At 45.5% G+C, this 23812-nt stretch overlaps 1 protein-coding gene across 4 annotated transcripts in view; it reads left to right on the forward strand.

Moving 5' to 3' along the window:
* The window catches only part of GLT1D1 (glycosyltransferase 1 domain containing 1), a 157526-nt gene that overhangs the window by 99629 nt on the left and 34085 nt on the right, over positions 1-23812 (forward strand). The window contains exon 13 of one of the 4 annotated variants that reach the window (XM_032653982.1): positions 5896-11048. The exons of 2 other annotated variants lie outside the window; for them this stretch is intronic. In XM_032653982.1, the coding sequence (XP_032509873.1) occupies positions 5896-6057 (162 nt within the window). In that variant the 3' untranslated portion in view covers positions 6058-11048. Of the gene's footprint in view, positions 1-5895; positions 11049-23812 lie in introns of those variants that run through there. One more of the 4 variants, XM_032653984.1, reaches the window with a different exon arrangement.

Consider the following 23812-nt stretch of genomic DNA (forward strand, 5'->3'; position numbering starts at 1 on the left):
GGATGGACCTAGAGATGATCATACTAAGTGAAGTAAGCCAGACAGAGAAAGACATGTATCATATGATGTCACTTATATATGGAATCTATGGTACGACACAAAGGAACTTACTTACAGCACAGAAACAGACTCACAGACATAGAAAACAAACTTATGGTTACCAGAGGGGAAGAGGGGGCGTAAGTTAGGAGCTTGGGCTTAACAGATACACACCACTGTGTACAAAATAGATAAACTACAAGGTCTTGCTGTATAACACAGGAAACTATATTCAATATCTTGAAATAAGTCACAATGGAAAAGAATATATATATATATGAATCACTTTGCTGTACACCTGAAACTAACACAACATTGTAAATCAACTATAATTCAATTTAAAAAAAAAAGACTGGGAATTCCCTGACGGTCCAGTGGTTAGGACTCCATGCTGTCACTCTCGAGGGCCTGGGTTCGATTCCCTGGTCAGGGAACTAAAATCCCACAAGCTGTGTGGCGTGGTCAAAAAAAAAAAAAAAAATAGACTGAAGGTTTATGCTGAATAATTCCAAGGCTATTTGCACATTCTTACAAGTGGTCCCCACTTTACCCAACGGCAGGAGTCATCGAGAGAACAGCTAACGGAATTATTATGTGGCCACGTGTACATATACATCATTGTGAACCATGGCATTTGGGTAAAACTTAACACTACACCAGCGAATGCTGTTTTGTGTAAGAAAAACAAGACAGATGCGTGCATGTCACTTCTAGATGGATCTTGAAGTGTGATTCTCGCAACTTACAGTTGTCAATGAGATGAATCTATTCTTTTTCTTATATATAAATTTATTTATTTATTTATTTTTGGCTGCGTTGGGTCTTCGTTGCTGTGTGCAGGCTTTCTCTAGTTGCGGTGAGCAGGGGCTGCTCTTCGTCACGGTGCCCGGGCACCATTGCAGTGGATTCTCTTGTCGTGGAGCATGGGCTCTAGGCACGTGGGCTTCAGTAGTTGTGGCAGGCGGACTCAGTAGTTGTGGCTCATGGGCTCAGTAGTTGTGGCTCGTGGACTCTAGAGCGCAGGCTCAGTAGTTGCGGCGCACGGGCTTCGTTGCTCCGCGGCATGTGGGATCTTCCCGGACCAGGGATCGAACCCATGTCCCCGGCATTGGCAGGCGGATTCTTAACCGCTGCACCACCAGGGAAGTCCAAGATAAATCTATTCTGTGGCCAAATAACTTGTGTAAAATAGGGTAGGCACAGTTGTCCGTCTTAGACTAGTGTTTTTCATAGTCTGACTCTCCAGAATCACCTTGGGGGGAACTGTTAGAAAATACGCATGTGTCATGGACTGAATGTTTGTGCCTCCACGCACTCACCCCCAAATTCACGTGTTGAAATTCGAACCTCTCCCGTGATGGTATTAGGAAGCGGGGCCTCCGAGAGTCCATTAGGCCATGAAGGTGGAACCCTCACGAATGGCACTAGAGCTCTAATTAAAGGGACCCCACAAAGATCCCGTGTTTCTTCTGCCATGTGGGATTATAGTGAAAAGACAACCATCTCTGAACCAGGAAGCAGGTCCTCGCCAGACGCCGAATCTTCCAGCGCCTTGATCTTGGACTTCCAACGTCCAGAACTGTCCGCTGTTTATAAGCCACCCCCTGTCTGTGGTATTTTGTTATAGCAGCTCAGACAGACTAAGACACGATTCCTGGACCTCGCCCCTGACCTACCCGATCAGAATCTTAAAGCGAAGTTTGAGGACCAGAGGCACAGACTAAACCTTAATTAACTCCAGGGTTCCGAGGAAAACCGCAATCCACGATTGAAACGACAGCACATCTGTCAGTCTTCAGAAACCTCCTTGTCAACATCCCCCATCAGTGAGCTGTCGTATTCGAAGCATCTGGAGAAGCAGCTTCGGGGTTGTCTAATTGAACATATCTTCCGAGCCTGAAATCCAGTCTTTATGCAACTGACTTTCGCTTCTCCTGGAAGAATACGTATGTATCCCTTACAGAAGGTGGTCGGAATGCAATACTCTTTCAAACCATGCCATGTTCAGTCTGCCAGCTCCCGTGTTCTCTCTGCATGAGACGTTTGTTTCTCGTTGAGGGGCTCCCCCCTGCCCCGTGGCTTTCAGCTGACATGGTTATGAGAAGGATCCCACCAGGGGTCTAAATATCCATCCTGTAAAACTGACACTGCTTCTCACGCCCTGCATCTGGCTGGTACCTCGGGGCGACGAGGCAGGTCAAAAGGATTTAGTGAGAAAAAAATTTTTAATTGAAATATAGTTGATGGACAATATTATATTAGTCTCAGATGTACAGCATAGTGATTCAGTATTTTTATACATTATACTCCATTTAAAATTACTGTAAAATATTGGCAGTATTTCCTGTGCTGTATAATATATCCTTGTAACTTATTTTATACATAATAGTTTGTACCTGCTTGTACTTATACCCCTATCTTGCCCCTCCCTCCTCGCCTCTCCCCACTGGTAACCGCTACTTTGGTCTCTGTAGCCATAAGTCTCTTTCTGTTTTGTTATATTCATTCTTTTGTTCTATTTTTTAGATTCCACCTATAAGTGATAACATACAGTATTTGTCTCTCTCTCTCTGCCTGACGTATTTCTCAGTGAGTTTTCTCCACCAGCAGGGACTACTCAGTAAGGAAGAAAACTCTGAAAACAGTCAACTGCTAATTGAATAATTATGAAAACAAACCATGGTGTTTTACATGATTTTTTTTTTTTTTTTTTTTTTTTTTTTTGCGGTACGCGGGCCTCTCACTGTTGTGGCCTCTCCCGTGGCGGAGCACAGGCTCCGGACGCGCAGGATCAGCGGCCGTGGCTCACGGGCCCAGCCGCTCCGCGGCATGTGGGATCCTCCCGGACCGGGGCACGAACCCTCGTCCCCTGCATCGGCAGGCGGACTCTGAACCACTGCGCCACCAGGGAAGGCCCGATTTTTTTTTTTTTTTTTTAACTTTAGAAATCTGTAACTTAAGCCAGTTGTTTCCATACCTGTGGTCCTGGGGTGGGTCTGGTCTGCACACATGTTTTGTTTAGTTTGCTGTTTACTTAAAATTTTGAATTAGTTGTTGGTATTTAGCATGGAGTGCTTTTACATAAATATGCCGAATTTCGACTTCTCTTGAAAAACACAGCAAACGTGGGAACAAGTAGAGGCCCCTACTCACTGAGGCAGCCGGGGTTCGGCACTGCGGGCCTTCCCAGCCGGGAGCCGTTGGGCACTTGAGCTTCCAACTCTGATCTAGGGCAGTGCCTACGTCTGTTTTTAAACTCTCTTAAGATGTGGAATCCCAATACTTGGTTTCTGTTTTCTTTTGTTTTCGTGTGTGTACCCTTTAAGGCCTCATAACTTATTATCATGAGTAATTTTCAAGAATAGATCATTAAATCACATAAATGATGAATCCTCCCCTCCCCCGGTCAAGACTTGGTGATCAGATCTGATGGGTGTTCTGGCGCGTTCTGCAGCTGACAGTTGTATAAAACCTTTTGGGCTTTGGTTGGGATGATGATGAATTGGCATTTGTACTTGTTTCCTGGAAGTTTTGCTACAGCTCTTATGACATGGTCCTTTGGTCCACTGGATGAGTGTCTGGTCTCTGGTACGGGTGGTTGCTGGGCATCTCATTCCAAGTGGTCATTCATCCTCCAGCAGGCTACCTCAGGCTCCTTTATGGGGTGGCCTCAGGCTCCAAGAGGGCGAGAGTGGGAGCTGTTAGACCTTTGGGAGCTTTGTTTGGAAGTCAAACTACATCACTTCTGACCTATTCTGTTGGTCAAAGCAAATTCCAGGGCCAGCCCAGATCCAGGAGATGGGGAAACAGACCTCCTTCCCCCTTTATTGGAGGAGTGGGTGAGCCCTATTTCAAAGAGACGTTCATGCAAGGATGGGGGACTGCGGCCACCATCTTGCACACAGTAAATGACAGTCTGTGTCAACGGGCTTTTCTCATTGTCCGCACGCGTGTGTTCAGAGTACTGCCTTAGTTGTCGCCGAGGAGCTGTTTTAGCCCAGAAGAAAATAATCCCAGGGCCTCAGGGAGTGATTATTACAATTCAAGAGTGAGATTTTTCTTTCCTTCTCTTTCTTTTCTTTCAGCCACCCAGCCAGGGTTTTATGCCAATGGCCAAGATGTTTCCCACTCCTTACCCAACTCTCTCTTGCGTTGTTTAAGTCAGAGTTCTTTGTTCAGTCTTCCATGCAGAGAGGAAAAAAAAAAAAGTGCTCTTTATCACATCCTATTCCTAGAAGCTCTCGTTCAGGATTCCGTTATAAAACGGTCATATATTCTATAGAAATCATAAGCAGGGGGTTGGGTTTTAGCCAAAGTGTCTGCATCAGATAAATCCAAGATATGACCAGCATCATAAAATACTGTACCAAAGCTATAAGCCTCTCGAATAATTTTAATAAGAACGCTGTTCTCCTATGAGATGGAAATAAATGTTACATTTTTCTTAGAAAAAGAACACCAATTTACCATAAAGAGTATATATACTACATAAAAATATAATTCCACTCCATCGTAATTATTGCTTTTTATATTGCTAGCTATAAAAATCATCCAACGTTTAATTAACGATAATTTTGAGAATACGTGGGCGTTGCTCGTAAATGGCGCGAAGCACTGTGTATTAGTCTTAGGCACTGTTGACTGGAATTTACACGGGTTGGGAATCACAACAATAACGATAGCTGAGTCTGGGCCAGGCGCTGCCCTGAGTTCTTTGTGTTAACTCATTGAATCCTGTCAACACGCTATAAAGCAGGTACTGTAATTATTCCTCATTTAAAGATGAAGAGACCGAGGCTCAGAGAGGTGACGGAACGCACCCAGCATCGCTCCCGTGAAGGGTAGGGTGTGAATTTAAATGCAGGCCTCCTGGCTGGTGAGCCCTGCTTTGACTTATGTGCAAATATAATAAATAATGCGTGCTCCCCTCCCCGCTCTGAATACTCTTTAGCAATCAAATGAATTCTAGTTCTTTCCAATTATGAAGGGCTTTGATATTAGAAAGTGGCCACTTTTTCATTGCATCAGCGTCTGCAAGCGTCAGTAAACATAGAGCAAAGCACAGTTCCTCCCTCTGAAGCAACAGAAGGAAAGTGTAGCAAATCCAGGCCGGTTAAATCCCCTCTCCCCTCCTTCACCCATGGAGTGAGTGAAGGAGCCTGGGAGTGGAGTCTGGGGAGTCTGGGGCAGGGCGGGGCTTACCCATCCCGTGCCCACTGCCCCTTTGGAGATGATCACTGTAGGGTTCAGAGAGGTTAACTAGCTTGCCCAAAGCCACACAGCTAAGTTATGTGTCGAAGAAGGATTTGAACCCAGATCTGAACCAGTGGAAGCCTGGCCCTGTCCACTCCACCAGGTGATGTTCACGATTTGAAGACACACTCCGTGCCCGGGAAAGATGAAAGGATCAGCACAATGGAAAACAAACGTGGCGGGGGTAGTGTTGTCTAGAATAGAGGAGCTCAGATTCTGGAGTAAGACCTGACTTCATATCTCAGCTGATACAAAGGAGGGAAGAAACTGTGGCTCTAACTGTGGAGTCACTGTAAGGACTCAGTTACTGTGAGAAACAGTAGCTTTGAGCAATCTAGGGAAGAAAGATGGGGAAGCGTAATCGATGACTACAGTATTTTTCCACGATGTTCACCCTCGCACGTGTGTGTGTGTGTGTAATTTCTTACTCAGTCCCAATGTTTGCATTAACGCGCATCCTTCCGGAAGGCCCTTTTCTCCAGAATACGGTAGGCGGGCAAAGGACGGACCGAGAGCAAAGGCAGACGCGGGCTTTGGGGTGCGTTTGCAACCCCCCTCCACCAGCTACTTACCTCTCTTTCTCCTCCACCCCCTTCTTTGCAGGAGTTTGTTCTGCTGGCAAAGAGACTGGGGGGCGATCCGGCGTTAGAAAAACAAATCGTGGCCAACGGAAGGGAGTATGTGAGAATGTACCATTCGTGGCAGGTGGAGAGAAACACCTATGGGCACCTGGTCAGGATGCTGGAGGGAAGCAGTGAGGACTAAGGGCGTGCCTGGTGCCGTGAGATGCTCAGCCCTGGGCAGACACGCAGGGACAGGGCTCTGGGCAGAGGGGCCATCCAGTCGAAATCAAGCCGGGTTCATTGGAACCGTAGATTTATTTGTCATAAGGCGATTCATCCAGAACCTCTCTGTGCTTCCAGGTAACAGCCCAGATGTGTTTCCCGATCAGTCCTCATGGAGGTGCAGTACTAATTGGGGCGGGGTAACTGGTTTTAAGGGGCATCAGGGAGAGAGTTTGATTAGCTGCTGTAGGACTTCTAGGGACAGTAGGGGCTTATTTGTAAGCCGTCACAGGGAAGGGTAGGCCCCTCTCCCCTGTCTTCTGATGACCTGTAACCCATCACCGTCTGTTCAAAGAGCAAAAGCAAAAATCAGACGTGTTGGCTGAGAGGGTTACTGGCAGTGATTATTATGTGGTACAGACCCTGAAGCCGATCTGGGGCCCTGACAGATGTGCGGCTGGGCCCCCAGGCTCTGCAGGTTTCCTCCTCTAAGCGCTGGAAACACTGCTGTGCATGAGTTGGCCTAATCAGTCACGTAACTGAAAGAGCGGGGAGTGCTCTAAAGAAGCAGGCCAACCCTGCTCCCCCCACAGGCTCCACCGCCTCCTGGTTGAATTCGGGTTGCAAACCAGTTGGAACAAAGCCCATTATCGCCCATGGCCTGGCAAATACTGGAGCCTGGCTCTTTGGGTTCAGCATCAGGGACCCAGCATCAGGGGTCATCAAGGATGAGTGTCGATCTGGTCACCAGCCTCCAGCCCGTCGCAGAACCGGCACTCGGGTCCCCTTGACCTTATCCATCACGAGGCGAGTTTAACCAAGTGTCGTCATCACTGTAAGGACGTCCTGGCTGCACCGGTGCTGCATTCCCCAAACCCTGTGCTTGTTTTCCTTGGTGGCGGTACTTGCCTCTGTTGGATCCTGAAATCCCTGCTTTCTCATGGACGTTCCATGACAGCACCTGGGGGCGAAATGCTCCGTTTCTCGTGTGAGGTGAGGAAACAACCTGGTCCAGAAGGAGGAGACGAAGGTGGCTCGGAGCCCGTCAGAAGAAGCGTTTCCTTAGTGTTTGCTCCGATACCTGCAGGCCCTGGAGTGGGGAGGAGGGACCGATACCTGCAGGCCCTGGAGTGGGGAGGAGGGATCCACATCATCTTTGCCTCAGACGTCACGACATCTTGGACTCTTTTCTTTCCAACCATCCTATTTTTGTGAACAACCAAACCTACATCTTGTTTTTAAAAGAGTAAGCCTCAGACCGAACGTCTTAAACTCTAATGACTTGGGGATAAGAGCAGCACGTTTATGGATTCTGTACCACGTCCCTTCCTGAGTCGTTCTACGCCTCAGTCTCAGAACAGGATCCCTTCCCAAAGGCAGTTACCTGGAACCCGAAGATGCTCCTGGCACCCAGGATTTGCTGTCCTGCTAACAATACCCCTCACAGTCCCCCCTTTTTTGGCATCTGAGGGTCACTAGGGTCGGGGCTCCCCTGTGGCCATAGCGAAGAGAGGGAGGGAGAAACAGAGTCCAAACTCCAGGTGGACAACTCCGTCTGAGTCTGGAATCAGCGATGCCAGCCTAGGGAAAGGCCGCGTGCGTGTTGTCCCGGGTACCAGCCATTGATGCCGCTGTTGGTAAAACGCTGGTGGTCGGGAAGCTCCGCTCTCGTCCTGGTTGAATGACATGGTAGGTGCTTCGCTCCAGTGAGCCTCAGCATCGTTCATTCGTGTCTTTATAGAAACACTCACACATGCTGCATGCCCTTTGGGGAAGGGCGTGTTGGTTTTAAATGAATAAAGTGTCACCATCCGCTCTAGAGAAAGAGCCCCGGTGTGTTTCTTTTGTGAGCCTTGTCCTGCCAGAAACAGACCCTCCACAGCCTCTAGTCCCCGCACTTCAAAAAGAGACACACTGGAGCATCTCATTAAGAGGGGTTTAAAGTGCAATTGCTGGGCTTCCCTGGTGGCGCGGTGGTTGAGAGTCCGTCTGCCGATGCAGGGGACGCGGGTTCGTGCCCCGGTCCAGGAGGATCCCACATGCCGCGGAGCGGCTGGGCCCGTGAGCCATGGCCGCTGAGCCTGCGCGTCCGGAGCCTGTGCTCCGCAACGGGAGAGGCCACAACGGTGAGAGGCCCGCGTACCACAAAAAAATAAATAAATAAAATGCAATTGCTATTTTAATACCAAAGTATAGACGTAAAAAAAAAACATGCTTTTCTATAAATGTTCTAGACGCTCTCAGTTTCATACTCAGTCAACTTTATGTTTAAACATTTTGTGTATAGTTTCCAATTTGCTGATGTACAGGTGTGGAGGACTGCAACAATCCATTTCCAGATAGAACTAAGATACTATAACCTTCACACGTGGGGGAAAGATGCATTTCATATAGCACGGTGTCATCCAGCAAAGAGGCGGTGTTCACACCTGGCTTACAGCTTCTGCCGGAAAAACCCTCCTCACGCTTTCCCCACACTCTCACAGCGAAGTTAAATACAACAGCATCGTTTTGATCTGAAAGGTTTATCGGGTATCTTCAGGTTTCCAAAAGCAGGCTCCCCGTGCACATGGGAACAGGCGGTCCAGCCTGATGCCTGGCGCAGCCAGCAGACCTAGAATGTGCTGCTAGCTGGTCTCACCATCAGTTACGGATGGGATGTGGGAATCGTTTGCACCCTCAGCAGGCATTGTGGCTTCAAGGGTTCATTGCACTTCGGTGTCATCCTCGGTAACAATAGTTAGCACAGCTGAGTAAACTCTTCCCTTGAAGCTGCCTGGTACTTGACCTTGCAGTTCGTTTACTGCAGCCCTCATGAGATGCTGAACGCTAGCTCTTCTTCCTCCTTCCCTCCCTTTCTCACTTGGCTCTCCCCATGCCCCAGCCTCCATTCCCCTTTCTGACCCAGTCTCCCCCTTGGAGAGTCAGGGGACTGATGTGGAATGACACACAGGAAGTCCTCCCCACCCAGAGCCAACCCTCACCAGGGAGGCCACTTAGTAAAGCAGCAGTTCCCAGCCTCGGCTTTTAAAACGCCCAATGCTCGGGCTGCATCTCAGACCAATTACGTCAGAGTCTTGGGGTCGGAGGTACGCAGACCTAAAGCTTCCCTGATCCGACGTGCAGCCACCATGCACCGCTACTGACTGGAAACCCCCCTCTTGAATACGGACCAGAATTTCATAGAAAAGAAGGACCATCAAAGAAGAAGTTGGATTGTGACTCTGTATTCAGAAAAGAATCCCAGCATTAAGAAGATAGGTTACATTGGTCTCACGTTTACTAAGATTTATTTCTGCAGGTAGAATTGAAACTCGAAGCGCAGGGCCAAGAAATACTTTGCACCGACAAGTAAACAAAACCATCCACGGGGATTTCATCAGTATTCCCCAGAGCTTCTCTTCTTCCTTTGATGTTGAAGTTTTCTTTGGCAGCGTCTGCCCTGTCATCATGCTTACTTACGGTCACTCGTTATCTGGTTCCGTCCTGTCAGAGCCTCATTTGCCTGGGTTTCAAGTAATTCTCCAAAATCCTTTTCATCAATTTCAGGGAAATCCTGCATTTTCTGCAAGGTTTGCGATTGTTACTTTTTACTTGATTTACATTGTGTTGGCATTTAAACACTTTGAACGTGGAACAGTCATTAAGAGGGGTCAACTCGACACTGGATGCGAGGGTATTAATTAGGATGAACACTTGGGTACGGCTGACAGAAAATCCAGAACAACGGTGGCTGAAGCAGAAGATGAATACATCTTCTTCTTCTGTCACGTAAAGAGATTAACAAAGCACAGATGGTGTTTCCCGGAGTCAGGGACTCAGACCCCTCCATCCTCAGTATGTGGCCATCTCTACCTCATGGTGTCAGGTGGCTGCCCAAGCTCCACCACCATGCCTGAATTCCAGACTGAAGGAAGATGCAAGGCGGGAGCAAAGATTTAATTCCTCCCTTTCAGGACAATTCCTGTTTCTGAGTACATACCATGCCCACACCCAGTTGCAAGGGAAGCTTAGACTGCAGGCTCTTCTCTCAGCAGCCATGTGCCTAGTTTAAAAACAAGGGTCTATTAATAAAAGAGAAGGGGACGAAAGACCAAAGCAGACCATCCTAGAACTATGGGACAGTTTCAAAAAGTATAGTGTGCATAATGAGAACACCAGAAGGAAAAGAAAGAGAGAAGGAAGCAGAAGAAATATTTGAAAACAATAATGACTGAGAGTTCTCAAGACCAGTGTCAGACACCAAACCACAGATTCAGGAAACTCAGAGATCACCAAGCAGGGTAAATGCCAGAAAAGTATACCCCTAGGGTTATCATATTCAAACTACAGAAGGTCAAAGATAAAGAAAATTCCTGAAAGAAGTCAGAGGTAACAAAACCCACTTCACTTAAAGAGGAAAAAGTATAAGGATTATATCTGACTTCTGTTATGGAACCATGCAAACAAGATGAGATTGGAGTGAAATATTTAAAGTACAAAAAAAAAAAAAAAAAGAAAAGAGAGAGAGAAGGGGAGAATGCCTGTTTGGAGCAGCTTGCAGTCAGTAGCCACTGTGAAAAACTGGTTTTAGATTCTGTAGTCGTTACAGCCATTCTACCTTTTACTAATCACTGAAAACCTTTTAATGCCAAGAAAAGTGCCTTCCACAAGGTTTTCATTAAGCCTTGAAGGCCATCCCAACACAGCCCATCTCTTTCTCCCCAAGATCCCATTTGTATACAAGCCCTCAGCCAGGGCCATGTATCCATTATTACCCCAACCCCTGCAGCTCCTCAATTAAAAATTCAAGAGTCTAAGAGTACGCAGGCTCCCATCTAAATCTCCTACAATGTTTCTCTGTGTTAGGCGAATCACAGCCCTGGAATACACAATAAAATGAAGTGTACTGACTCCATCTACATAATTCTGGTCTTTGCACCGGGTGTTATTCTGGTTACCCTGAATGAGTAAGCACAGCACTGCTCGTGTCGGAAGGTCTTGGGAAATACTGTAGAAATCGTTTCTGAAATGATCCATGAGCCAGAGTTTGACTGAAACAAAGCAAGAATTTGCATTGAAAAACAAGATGTTGGGACTTCCCTGGCGGTCCGGTGGTTAGGACTCTGCGCTTTCACTGCTGTGGCCCGCGTTCCAGCTCTGGCTGGGAACTAAGATCCTGCATGCCGCGTGGTGCAGCCAAATAAATAAATAAATACATTTTAATTTATAAAAATAAATTTATATATATTAAACACACACACACACACAAGATGTCATGAAGTTGCAACATGCATAGTGTTTCGGTTCAGTGTTTAGAACAAAAATTTTCCATGGTCAAAATTATCTGCAAAGACTCCCCACAGGTCTGGCATACTCGGTTGTGTATTTACAGCCCTGCCCATTAAGTCACGGGCACAGGCAAGTGTTAGAACCAGGGAGGGAGGTTGAAGAGCGTCACCCTCTGAATGTCTGGTTATGAGACGGTTCTCATTTTATATAGAGAACTGAATCCCTAGAAGCACTCCCTGTTTCCCAGTGGGGTTTGTTCATGTTATCTTTTCATGTTATCTATCTAACCATTCATCCATTCATTCAGCCAGTATTTCTTTTTTTCCCCATTGAAGCATAGTTGATGTACAATATTATGTAAGTTATAGGTGTACAGTAGAGTGATTCACAATTTTTAAAGGTTATCCTCCACTTATAGTTATTATAAAATATTGCCTATATTCCCTGTGCTGCACAATATATCCTCGTAGCTTATCTCATACCTAGTAGTTCGCACCTCTTCATCTCCTACCCCTATATTGCCCCTCCCCCTTCCCTCTCCCCACTGGTACCCACTCGTTTGTTCTCTTTATCTGTGAGTCTGCTTCTTTTTGTTACATGTACTAGGTGGTTGTATTTTTTAGAGTCCACATATAAGTGATATCGTACCAGTATTTGTCTTTGTGTGACTTATTTCACTTAGCATAATGCCCTCCAAGTCCATCCATGTAGCTGCAAATGACAAAATTTCATCCTTTCTTACGGCTGAGTAGTATTCCGTCGTATACATGTACCACATCTTCTTTATCCATTCACCTGTGGGTGGTCACTCAGGTTGCTTCCATAGCTTTCGCCAGTATTTCTTGCAGTAGTTGAGGCAGGCACTGCTCCCTGGTGTAGATACAGCAGTGAACACTCTTTGCCCTCATGGGGGGTTTCTTCCTACTGGGCTTAACTGTTCCCGCGGACATGGATGGATGCCTGCTACAAGCAGTCAGTGAGCGATGAGCCAACCCTCAGGAAGGGGTCAGGATCAAAAGTCAGTGAGAACATGACCCACAGGGCAGTGACACCCCACAAGTTGGAATGAAAACCGCATCCAAGGCGCTACAGCTAATTTCTAAGAGAATTTTATTAGACTCTAAAGGAACTTCTGGTAAAAAATGAATACAAAAAAAGGTGTGTGTGTGGCGGGGGGAATTTTAAAAATTAACTTCATCTTTATCTGTGGCCACAGTCTATTTTAAAGAGATTATTTTACAATGTACTTCTTTCTTCAAACTCATTAATAGTCCTTGAAAATCCAGGCTGAGAGAAGTATCTTCCCCCCAAATTACACAATTCTGCTAAGTTACAAAAGAAAAACAAAAAAATTAACATCATCCTACCTTTCTCGGTAGAAGCCCTTGAACTCATTCTGCCATCTTCAGAAAGCCTCAGCTGTAAGGAGAGTCACGCTTCAAAGTGGAGTTTCTTCTTTAGCATCTAATGTAAAAATATGCTAAGTATTTCCCCCAAATCAGAAAGGTGAATAACCAGACATTTGCAAGAAGCCAGAGAGTGAGGCACAAAGCAATAGTAGGAGACTAGCTTTCTGACTTGGTATTTGGTGCAAATTCCTCCATTTTAGAAATAGTTGGAAAAACAGCTCACAGAGTCTAAAGATCTGCTAGATTTCCGCTTGCTAAGATGGGTTTCCTCTCTGTTACCGAGTCTAACCTCATACCGCTCGCTGTACAACGGGTCAATAAATCAAGAGAGGAGGTGTAGGACAAGGAAAATCAACTTTATTCGAAAAGCCAGCAGATGGAGAAGACGGTGGGCTAGTGTCCCAAAGAGCCATCTTCCCCGAGTTAGGATTCAGGCTTGTTTTACACTAAAAGGGGAGGGGTGTGGCTGGTCGCTGCACTTCCTGGTGCTGGAATCCTTTGCTCTTTGTCCATCTGTCCACCTAGGTCAGGTCACCACGTGCCTATAAACCTCCAACAAGACAAATGTTATTCTTGTTCTGCAACTTTCTATCTCTATATGGGTAGAAAAGTGTTATACCTTTAAAGGTCAGGGCCTTGAGAATGAGCTCTCCTGTATATTTCAGGCTCTAGGCAACATTCTTTTACAAAAAGTGCAGAGCCAGCACAGACTCAGCACAGGCAACAGAACACGGGGGTTAAAGCTAAAGGAATAGATCCCACGTGAGTCAGGCTTGCTCTTCTCTGTTACATCCTATACTTTTCTATCCTGTCTCTTCCAATGTCTAAATGCATTTAGAGGCTCAGTGGGTATATAAACGATGAAAATACACAAAGTGCTTGAAAAAGCAGCCGCGTTTATGCCTTAAAATGGTGTCATTACTCCAGTTCTGTCAGTAATCACAAACATTAATTGGACCCTCTCTGTGTGCTGGGTACAGTGTGCCACGCAACTTCAGCAGAGCCCTGTGTTCCTGGAAAACAGCAGAAGTTAAGAAATGCTCCCACATGCTTATGTTCAGGGAAATGGTTTACTGCAAAGGACTTCCCTGCCCCACATGACTTACATGAACCCAGGGGTGCGCCCGTGTGTACCTCTCCTTCCCCAGGTTCTGGTCCAGCCTCAGCCTGAGCCAGCAGACAGCCCATCCATCAAAGCCACCACCCGCGATAGGCTGGCCTCAGGACACAGCCTTCTGCCATCATCCCACTTCCCCACACCCGGCCCTCTCTAGCCTCGTGTACTCTCCCTAGAAAATAAAAACCCACTTAGCCTAAACCCACGAGATGCTTTTGCAAATGTTACCGTCAGAGGGTCCTCTCTGTTGCGAGAAATCCTCAAGAATCCTTTCCAATAAAATTCCTCTTTACTAAGTCAGGATTTGCTTCTTATTTGACAGTGCCTTATCTGCAGTATCTCAATCCTCGCACCAGCCCGGTGACTTAACAGCTGAGGAAACCGAGGCTATGAAACTGGTCCTGAGTCACGGGGCTGGAAAGGGATGGAGTCAGGAAGCATACTCAGCTGGGCTGCTTAGAGCATTTTCTCCTCTCTCTCTCTCTCTCCCCCCATCATTCTCCTCCGCCCCCCCATTCTCTTTCTCTCTCTCTCATTCTCTCTCTCCCTCTCTTTCTCTCTCTCTGTCTCCCCCTTTCTCTCCTTGTCTCTCTCTAGCACTACAAGTTGGAGATATGGACTATCTCCATATTCCACGCAGTTAGTTGTCAGCTAGACTCTAAGGAATCTGGTTTGCACGCGAGTTAGACAAGTGTTCAACCCAAGTCAAAGGGAACTGAAAAGGAGCAGAATATGCGACCCCTAAATGTGTCACTTTGGCATACGGATTATTTTGAGCTAAAGTCAGTACCCAGACGGGCCTGCACAAGCAAACGTTACTAACTAACATCTTCCATTCGTTTCCCCGTCTATTTACCTTCCCACAGTTCATTGCCCCTAGAATCTCAAAACCCTCTTCCTTTGTCTTGTCACTTCTCCACAAATATCTTGCCCTTTGTTTAAAGGGTATATAAGTCTCCAGGTCTGAGCACCTCTGTAGGGTTTTCATTTCATTTCTGTGAGCCTTTTCTTCCTGTTCATCTGTCTTTTGTCATTCAGATTTGCAGGATCCGAGCCACTGAACCAAAGGGGGAAGAGGAAAAAGCGTTTTTTTCCTCACTTAAGTTTTAATATCAGCGCGTTTATTTTGAATGAATTACATAGAAGAATCGTTCTTTGTTGATAAGTAGCACCGAGATGGAATCTTGATCAATAGGTCTTAAATAAGATTTTGTTGTTTTTAGAGTGTTTTTTTCTAGTAGCCTGGAAACAGCTGTTCACCGGATAACCTCATAAGCTATGATGCTGCCTTTATGCAAACTTCTTTTCTATTTTTTGGAGGCAGAATAATATACCAATATTGACTAAGTATATATTTTTTGCATGCGCACACACAGATGTGCGTTCATTCTTGATGAAAATTAGACCATTTTGAGCTTATTGCATTTGGGCGTGGAGATGGGCATTGCCTGACCAAATTCAGATGCGAAAGAGTCAAATTCTTGCTGTTGAGCTGCTAAGAAGTCTTTTGAATTTCAGGAGAGAGAAAACAACCGTCTTGAAAACCAAGGCTTTTGAATTGCAAAGCAGGGGTTTTTGAGAGAGAGAGAAACGTTCTGCCGGTCAAAAGACAAGGTCTGGACAGTGTATCAGAAGCAAAGTCCCGAAGGACCTGAGGCATAGTGTCTGTGCTTTCATTATCAGATTGGAAAGAAAATAGCGGGGGAGTCAAGACTCCTGGGCCCGGGAAGTCGGCCCAGGCTAGGGATTTAGGGGTTGCGGGGGAAGTGTTGGGAGAAAAGCCTGGAGCCTGGGTACGCGTGGAACAGGATGCACCTGCCCTCCTTCCCCGCCTCCGCCCCGCCTGGGGGTGAACTAAATGCAGGGACCTGGCAACCGGGGCACGAAGACCCCTCCCCTCGCGGAGCTTTGGCCGGTGGTGGGCCCCAGAGCTGCATCCTGCCCCGCAGTGGTCTCGGAGCTGGAGGGGAAGCCCCCTGTTCTAAAACACAGCGTATTCATGGAAAATTTGAGGTGTAGCAATGCAGCAAATCAGCTGCCATTTCAAAGACAGTCTTTTAACTCACAGTTCCCAAGAGGAGGGGCACACTGTGCGTTGAGGACCCCACAGGGAAGCCCCAGGGTCCATGAGGAGACAGAGGGAGCCTTTGTCGCGGATTCCACGGGAAGGAACGTGCCGAGCAGGGTGCGCGGCCCTGGGCTGGGCTAGCGTGAATACTTGCAGGAGCTCTGGGGCACAGGGACTGCCTCTGCTTCTCAGGGACTCGGCCCCTGGGGAGTAGGACGGGCACAGTGGCGCCCTGAGTGTGAGAAGCCCACAAGACAGGTGATTTGGGACGTGGCTCTGGATTGGTTGGTTTGCATTTGAAATAATGCTCCTGGCCGAGGACTCCTCCCCAGGAGTGGGGAGCAAGATGCGGGGGCAGGAGGTCGAGGCAAGGTGACGCAGGCGCATCACTGGGGTGTCCCGAACAAGGCATGTCCTGCACGTGCCTGCAGGGCAGACGTGAAAGCATCACGTTTACAGAAGCAAGTGTAACCGGGAAGAGAGAAATCGGACTGCACGCTGGATCATTGTAACCTTTAGCTGCTTTTACTATTATAATGGTACATAATGGCCTGCCTCAGGGAACCCTGCCCGCTTGGGAACGGCTGCAGAAAAGAAGAAACTAACACATCTCCTCCCGGAGGCTGGCCATTCCAGGAGATGTTTTGCAGGACTGGTGGCCCTTTTACTTTACTTCCTCACCGCCTCTCCCTTTCTGATTCTATAAAAGAAACTGGCAGCCGGACCCAGATGAGATGTTTTTTCGGAGACACTAGTCTGCCGTCTTTTCGGTCTGCCAGCTTTCCGAATAAAGTCACATTCCCTGCCTCAACACCTCATCTCCGATTCATCAGCCTGTCGTGCGGTGCGCAGAGCGAGCTTGGACTCGGTAGCACTAGAAATATGGTTAAAATACCATATTTCAGTGTCAGGGCCCCGGGGGAGAAAGGAAGGGGAAGGGGGAACCCTGAAATGGTTGTGTTTAAACCTGATATGCAAGATAATAGTAATATTAATAATACCGGGCTTCCCTGGTGGCGCAGTGGTTGAGAGTCCACCTGCCGATGCAGGGGACGCGGGTTCGTGCCCCGGTCCGGGAAGATCCCACATGCCGCGGAGCGCTGGGCCCGTGAGCCATGGCCGCTGAGCCTGCGCGTCCGGAGCCTGTGCTCCGCAACGGGAGAGGCCACAGCAGTGAGAGGCCCGCGTACTGCAAAAAAAACATAATAATACCACATGCTACAGAGAGCTCACCATGGGTCAGCCATGATTCTGAGTGCTTTCTGTGGATTTAATCTGTGCAATACACCTAAGAAACAAGTCTATTTGTGACTCACATTATACAGATGAGGAAAGAGAGGCGTCAAGAGGCAGAGGATCTCTTAAGGCACCCGGTTTGTGGTGATTTGTTACAGCAGCCACAGGAAACTAATACAGCCATAAAACTCGACCTCAACTTGCCTGTGAAAAGTACTCGTAATACTGTTCTAGATGCTGAGGATCAAAGAGGAAACAAACTTTTCTGTAAAGCTTCCCTACTCCATCCTCCTTTATCAGGTGCAATTCTTATGTCTTCCTCTGTATTATCTCTGGTCCTTGTACTTAACTCTGTTGTGGTCCTTATCACCTTATATTATAAGTTATTTTTAAATCCATCATTCCCTGAGAAGAAGACCAATTTTTCATTCACGTCTCTTCCCTAGGACATTGCGCAGTGTGTGGCTGAAAGCATGTACTCAGAAACTACTTGGTGAATTAAATAAAATTGCAGATTTTTTTTTTTCTTCTCTTTTTGGCTGTGGCACGCCGCATGCGGGATCTTAGTTACCCCATCAGGGATTGAATCCGCGCCGCCTACAGTGGAAGCGTGGAGCCTTAACCACTGGACCGCCAGGGAAGTCCCTGAATTAAATTAAATTGAATTATAACGTTTTAATAAAGCCTTTTCAAAAGAAAAAAAGAGGCAGAGGAAATGCTGACATGACAACTTTCCCCGGAAGTGAGCGGTCGGGTCTTTCTTTTGTCCAGCAGAATGAGAGCCTGATGGCATCTAAGTTAAGCTGCTACAGCAGATGCTGGGATATGTCCTTCATACTGTCCATCCAGAGGGAGGACTTCTTGCTCTCAGCCCTGTCTGGTGATGGCCCAAGTTAGAGAGCTCCCTTCCTGGAGGGCCCCCTGAGTCCAGGGATCAGCTGATGTGGGATGTGGAGGCCCAACCTTCCTGTCCTACCTTGGACAACTCCGTGGGGATGAGTCCTTCTTTGGGTGAGCATTGCAGCTCTGTGTTTCCAGACGCTTCTTTTCCTTTTCTTCCACGACAGTCTCCATCTCAGGGTCTGGCTCCTGGGGACCTCAACCTGTGACACTTCCAGAAAGAAGACAGCTGATCTTTCCCACACTTGGATACATGGCTTGAGAGAGTTACATCGACCACGTACAACTTTCCACATTTAGTCCCAACTGTTGTTGCTTGAGAGAATGTAAATATCATCCGATATGTCTTAGGAAGGCAAAATCTTTCTGAACTCCTAGTCAGAAAAAGCGATGGAGTTGTCAACTGAAAAAAATGCAGTGTGAGAGTTGTGAGTTGAGTTTTATTTGGGGCAGAATGAGGACTGTAGCCCAGGAGACAGCATCTCAGATAGCTCTGAGAACCTGCTCCAAAGAGGTGGCGGGGGGGTGGGGGTGGGGGAAGAAGTCGGTAGATATGTGACTTTGGTGAAGGGATGCGTGTGGTCAAGCACACATCTTGGCAGAAGGTGGCTGCTCGTCACGAGGAGCTGACGTCATCATGAAGGATTTTAGTGCTTTTCTAGAGATGAGAAGATGCAAGAAATTAGGCCCATATAATCTTCTCCTGAAACTATCTGAAGGCCTGTCCTGCCCGTTTTTCCCAGAGCACCGAGGGCCTCCTTCCTGATCTCCGCCCTGAACTCCTTTCAGGGGGTGTTGAAGGTCAGCGGCTGCAGTGGCCAGTGCCTTCATCGTTGTAGAGCCAGGGGGCGAGTGAGTTTTTTTCTTTTCCATTATGGTTTATGACAGAATATTGACTATAGTTCCCTGTGCTCTACAGTAGGACCTTGTCATTTATCTATTTTATATATAGTAGTTTGTATCTGCTAATCCCAAACTCCTAATTTATCCCTCCCCCTTGGCAACCACAAGTCTGTTCTCTATCTCTGTGGGTCTGTTTCTGTTTTGTGGAAGTCCGTTTATGTCATGTTTTAGATTCCACACGTAAGCAATATCACATGTATTTGTCTTTTTCTTCCTGACTTACTTCACTCAGTATGGTAATCTCAAGGTCCATCCGTGTTGCTGCAAATGGCATTGTTTCATTCTTTTTTATGGCTGAGTAGTATTCCATTGTACATATGTACCACATCTTTATCCATTTATCTGTCAATGGACGGTTGTTTCCATGTCTTGGCTACTGTAAATAGTGCAAGTGACAATTTTTAGTTGTCAGGGTGAAGTCAGATCCCTGCCACTGGCCCACCTGTGCAGGAAATGAGAAAGAATTCCCCAGGTGCCCACCCCATCCTTTAACTCTCTTTGCTGGGGCTTCCTTCCCCACCTTTACTGATGACAACCCAATACACGCAGGCGAATTTGTACGGAGATGGGTGTTTTGCAGTTACCCGCTCTCCCATTTGCACAACTCTCTAATAATCCTACTAGCCTTGCGACCCCTAATCCACGGGCATGGGTAATATCACGAATAGAATTTCCAAGGTGTTAAAAACATAATTCTACACATGAGACTATGTCAGGCTTCATTTAACACATTAATGAGGGAATCAGTGGGAAATCAAAGCCAGTTTAAAGGACATGAGGAATTGATTGTCTATGCAGTCAGTGAAATTCTAAGAATTTTATATTATTAATTTATTTTATAGTATTAATTTATTTATATTAATATTTAATTTATTTAAATTTAATTAATTTAAATTAATATATTAATTTATTTATAATTTATATTATATTATTAATTTATTTTATAATTCTAAGAATTATAAAATAGGGTCAGGTAAAAGTGTAGTTATTGTGGTTGGCTTCTCTAAATCATTTGCATTGCAATTTGACAAAAATTATTTTAACTATATAAATGTTCAGATTTGTAACATGTCTGAGTCCTAATCAGTTACACACACACACACACACACACACGTGCACACACACACGTATGCACACACACGCACATACACACACACACACACACACACACACACACACACACAATCTCCTCCTCCGAACTCTTAACGCCGGCTACAATTAGTTGGTCCAGGAATGAACATTCAATCCAAGATAGGCAATCAGAATCTTCCCCTGAGAATTTTGAGATGGAAAGAGAGAAAAATGCAAGCAGAATGTGGAATGAGGAGAGAGAGACAGAGAGAGAAAGAGAGTTTAAGGCGTTCATTTTCCAGAATCTGGTTGTTCTGCGTTTCTTGTCCTTTCGTTTAAAGGGACACCCCTTATCTTTAAAATAAATTCTGTTTTGCTTCTGTCGGTTTGAGCTGGATTTCAGTGACTTCTTACAGTTACCTGCGTGCTGCTCCTGAACGAGGCTGCTTGGAAGTCTGGAAGGTCATGAATACAGGGCACCGAAAGGTCAAGTTTAAAAGCTCTAAGCTTGAGCCAAGCCTTCGTGGCTCCTGAGGTTCCTTGGCTTGTAGCGTCACTCCCATCTCTGCCTCCATCTTCCCAGGGCATTTTCTCTATGTTATGAACTGAATTGTATCAAATTCATATGTTGAAGCCCTAACTCTAAATGTGACTGTATATTGAAGGTAAGGCCTTTAGGGAGATAATTAAGAAAAAATAAAATCATTAGAATGGGGCCCTATTCCAATAGGACTGGTGTCCGTATAAGGAAAAGAAGAGCTACCAGAGACCTCTTTTGCTCCCCCCATGCCCAGAGGAAAGGCCACATGAGGATACAGCAAGAAGGCGGCCGTCTGTAGGCCGGGAAGAGCGGTCTCCCTGGAGACCAACCCTGGTGGCTCCTTCACTTTGGACTCCCAGCCTCCAGAACCAAGAAAATAAATGTCTGTGGTGTTAGCCACCCCGTCTGGTATTTTATTTTGGCAGCTTGAACAGACTGATATACTGTGTCTTCTTTTCTCTCTTCTAAAAGGACACTCGTTGGATTTCGGGCTCACCCTAATCCAGGGTGATCTTATCTTGGGATCTCACCTCAATTACATTTGCAGAGATGCTTGGTCCAATAGTATCATGTTCCAAGGTTCCAGGTGGGCATATCTTTGGGGGCCCAATTCAACCCACTCCACCACCACGTGTAATTTTTAGCCAATTTAAGACCACCCAGGTATAAGCCAATACAGGGCCTCTGTTTTTATAGACCGTAATGTGTGTGGCACGCTCCGGAGTTGTGCAGTGTACGTGGTCTCCTGCACAGACACAGGCGACCTTCTGGGAATGTGGGTGGAGGGCGGGGCATTTGACACCAGATCCCGCGAGATCATGTGGAATCAGGAGGCTGGTCTCATGGAAGAAGGGAGAGCATCAAAGCCCCCACTAAAGATGTGAGCACTTTAGAAAATCATCCAACTGTCATGTGCTTGTCCTGGGAGTGGAACGGGTGTAAACTTTCTTGAGGACTATTTGGTTTTCTGTATGTGTGTGTATACCTGTATATGTAGATAAATGTATACACACAGAGTGCACAGAACAGCATCTCACTGAAATAACGCTGTACTGATTCCTTCCTGCCACTAGCAGTAAATATATATTTTTAATATATGTATACTTAAATATGTACTTAAATCCATATATAAGTATATATTTAATTCATTTATTTTCATTTATAAATTAAATATTTTATAAATTTATAACTAGTTCTAAAATTATATGTATTTGTAAATATATAAATAAAATAATTAAAATTATAATTAAAATTATCCTATTAATTTCATTAATTATAATTTATAATTATCTATAATTAAAGGTAAATTGTATCTATAATTTTTTTTTTTTTTTTTTGGCCGTGCCCTGCGGCATGTGGGATCTTAGTTCCCTAAGATCCGCACCCCCTGCATTGGAAGCACGGAGTCTTAACCACTGGACTGCCAGGGAAGTCCTTGTATCTAAAATTATTTATATATAACCAAATACACAAATATAAATTATTATTTATGTATCTTATTAATTGTAATAAAAATTATCGTTAAGACTAAAAAATTATCTACAATTATACATACAATATATTGTATTTACAAAATACATGATGTTTTATATATATGTATATAATTATATATATAATATATAATTATATATATGTATATATAGAATGAAATATATAAATATAACCTTTGACCTAGCAATTTCACCTTCAGAAGTTTATCCCAAAGACACAATCAGGGATGATTAAAAGCTTATATGAAAGGTAAATCCATCACAGTGTTAATTATAATGGCCAATGATTTCAAACAATGCAAATATTCAGAAATAATGGATCGGTTAATTAAGTTATTGTATAGTTTTTACATGGAATAATGTGCAGCCTTTAGAAATTATAGTATAAATGATATGACTTGACAAGGAAACATAGGCACCCTAGTATGTGGAGTATGATCTCAGTTTTATTAAAACTTACACACATATGTGCGTAAACCAGAACCTGTAATGGTTCACACACGTGTATTTGGGTGATGAGGTTAGGGTTAACATTTACTTTCTTACGTGTTTTTTCTGTGGCCTTCAAGTTTCCCAAACTGACTATACGTTATTTTTGTAGGTTAAAAATGATATTTTTTTAAATAATAAAAGAGATGAAGCAGGAAAAATAATCGCTAAGCCCTGACATCTCCATCCTTCAGTGACTATGTCTGGAGTTTCCATTAGATCCAAACCTTAATATGAGATGGTAACATGTGATTTCTGGAACAAACTAGCTGAGGCCACGGCATGAAATGAAGGGCATCATTCCCTCTTTTTCTTAGATGTCTCACTGGAGCTATCTCTTCAAGAAAGAGTCTTAAAAATCTTCATCGAGAACAAAAACTATGTTTCATTTAAGTATTTCATGGGCCTCTGGCTTAAGGCTGTATTTTAGTCTTCTTGGAAGTAGTTAATAAAATGGTAGTGAAGGGGGAGTTGGACGCAGAGGAAGGACACACTTCAAATAGGTGCCCTAGGGCTGAAAGTGGAAATGTTTATTTCATACCCAGACCAGCACCTGACTTTAATCTGAGAAGGTTTTTTTTTTTTTCTTCTTCTTCTTTTTGGTGTTTTTTTTTTTCTTTGGTGTTTTTTTCTTTGGCTGCGTTGGGTCTTTGCTGCTGTGCGGGCTTTCTCTAGTTGCGGCGAGCGGGGGCTACTCTTTGTTGCTGTGCGCAGGCTTCTCATTGTCGTGGCCTCTCTTGTTGCAGAGCACAGGCTGTAGGCACACAGGATTCAGTAGTTGTGGCACGTGGGCTCAGTAGTTGTGGCTCACAGGCTCTAGAACTCAGGCTCAGTAGTTGTGGCGCACGGGCTTAGCTGCTCCGCGGCATGTGGGATCTTCCCGGGCCAGGGCTCGAACCCATGTCCCTTGCATTGGTAGGCAGATTCTTAACCACTGCGCCACCAGGGAATCCCCTGAGAAGATTTACGGAGGAGAATTGAAGTCAACTTTACAGTTAACTCTGGGGTGGTGTGTAAAGGATCAGTATGGCCAATGTTGAAATTAACCTAATTGAAATTAACCGTTCTGTGACTGTCAGATTGTCAGCGTGTGTCAAGTCCACCTAAGACCCTACCCTGTGAAATCTTGACATTTGGAAGCAAGTGTGCTCAGTGGATTCACTGCAGGCATTCAGGATGCCAGCTTCAATTCAAAGGTAGCCAGAGTCACCTCAGGATTTAATGACCAGCCCAGGAGCGA

The sequence above is a fragment of the Phocoena sinus genome, chromosome 14, assembly GCF_008692025.1.
Source record: "Phocoena sinus isolate mPhoSin1 chromosome 14, mPhoSin1.pri, whole genome shotgun sequence".
NCBI classification, from domain to species: Eukaryota; Metazoa; Chordata; class Mammalia; order Artiodactyla; family Phocoenidae; genus Phocoena; species Phocoena sinus.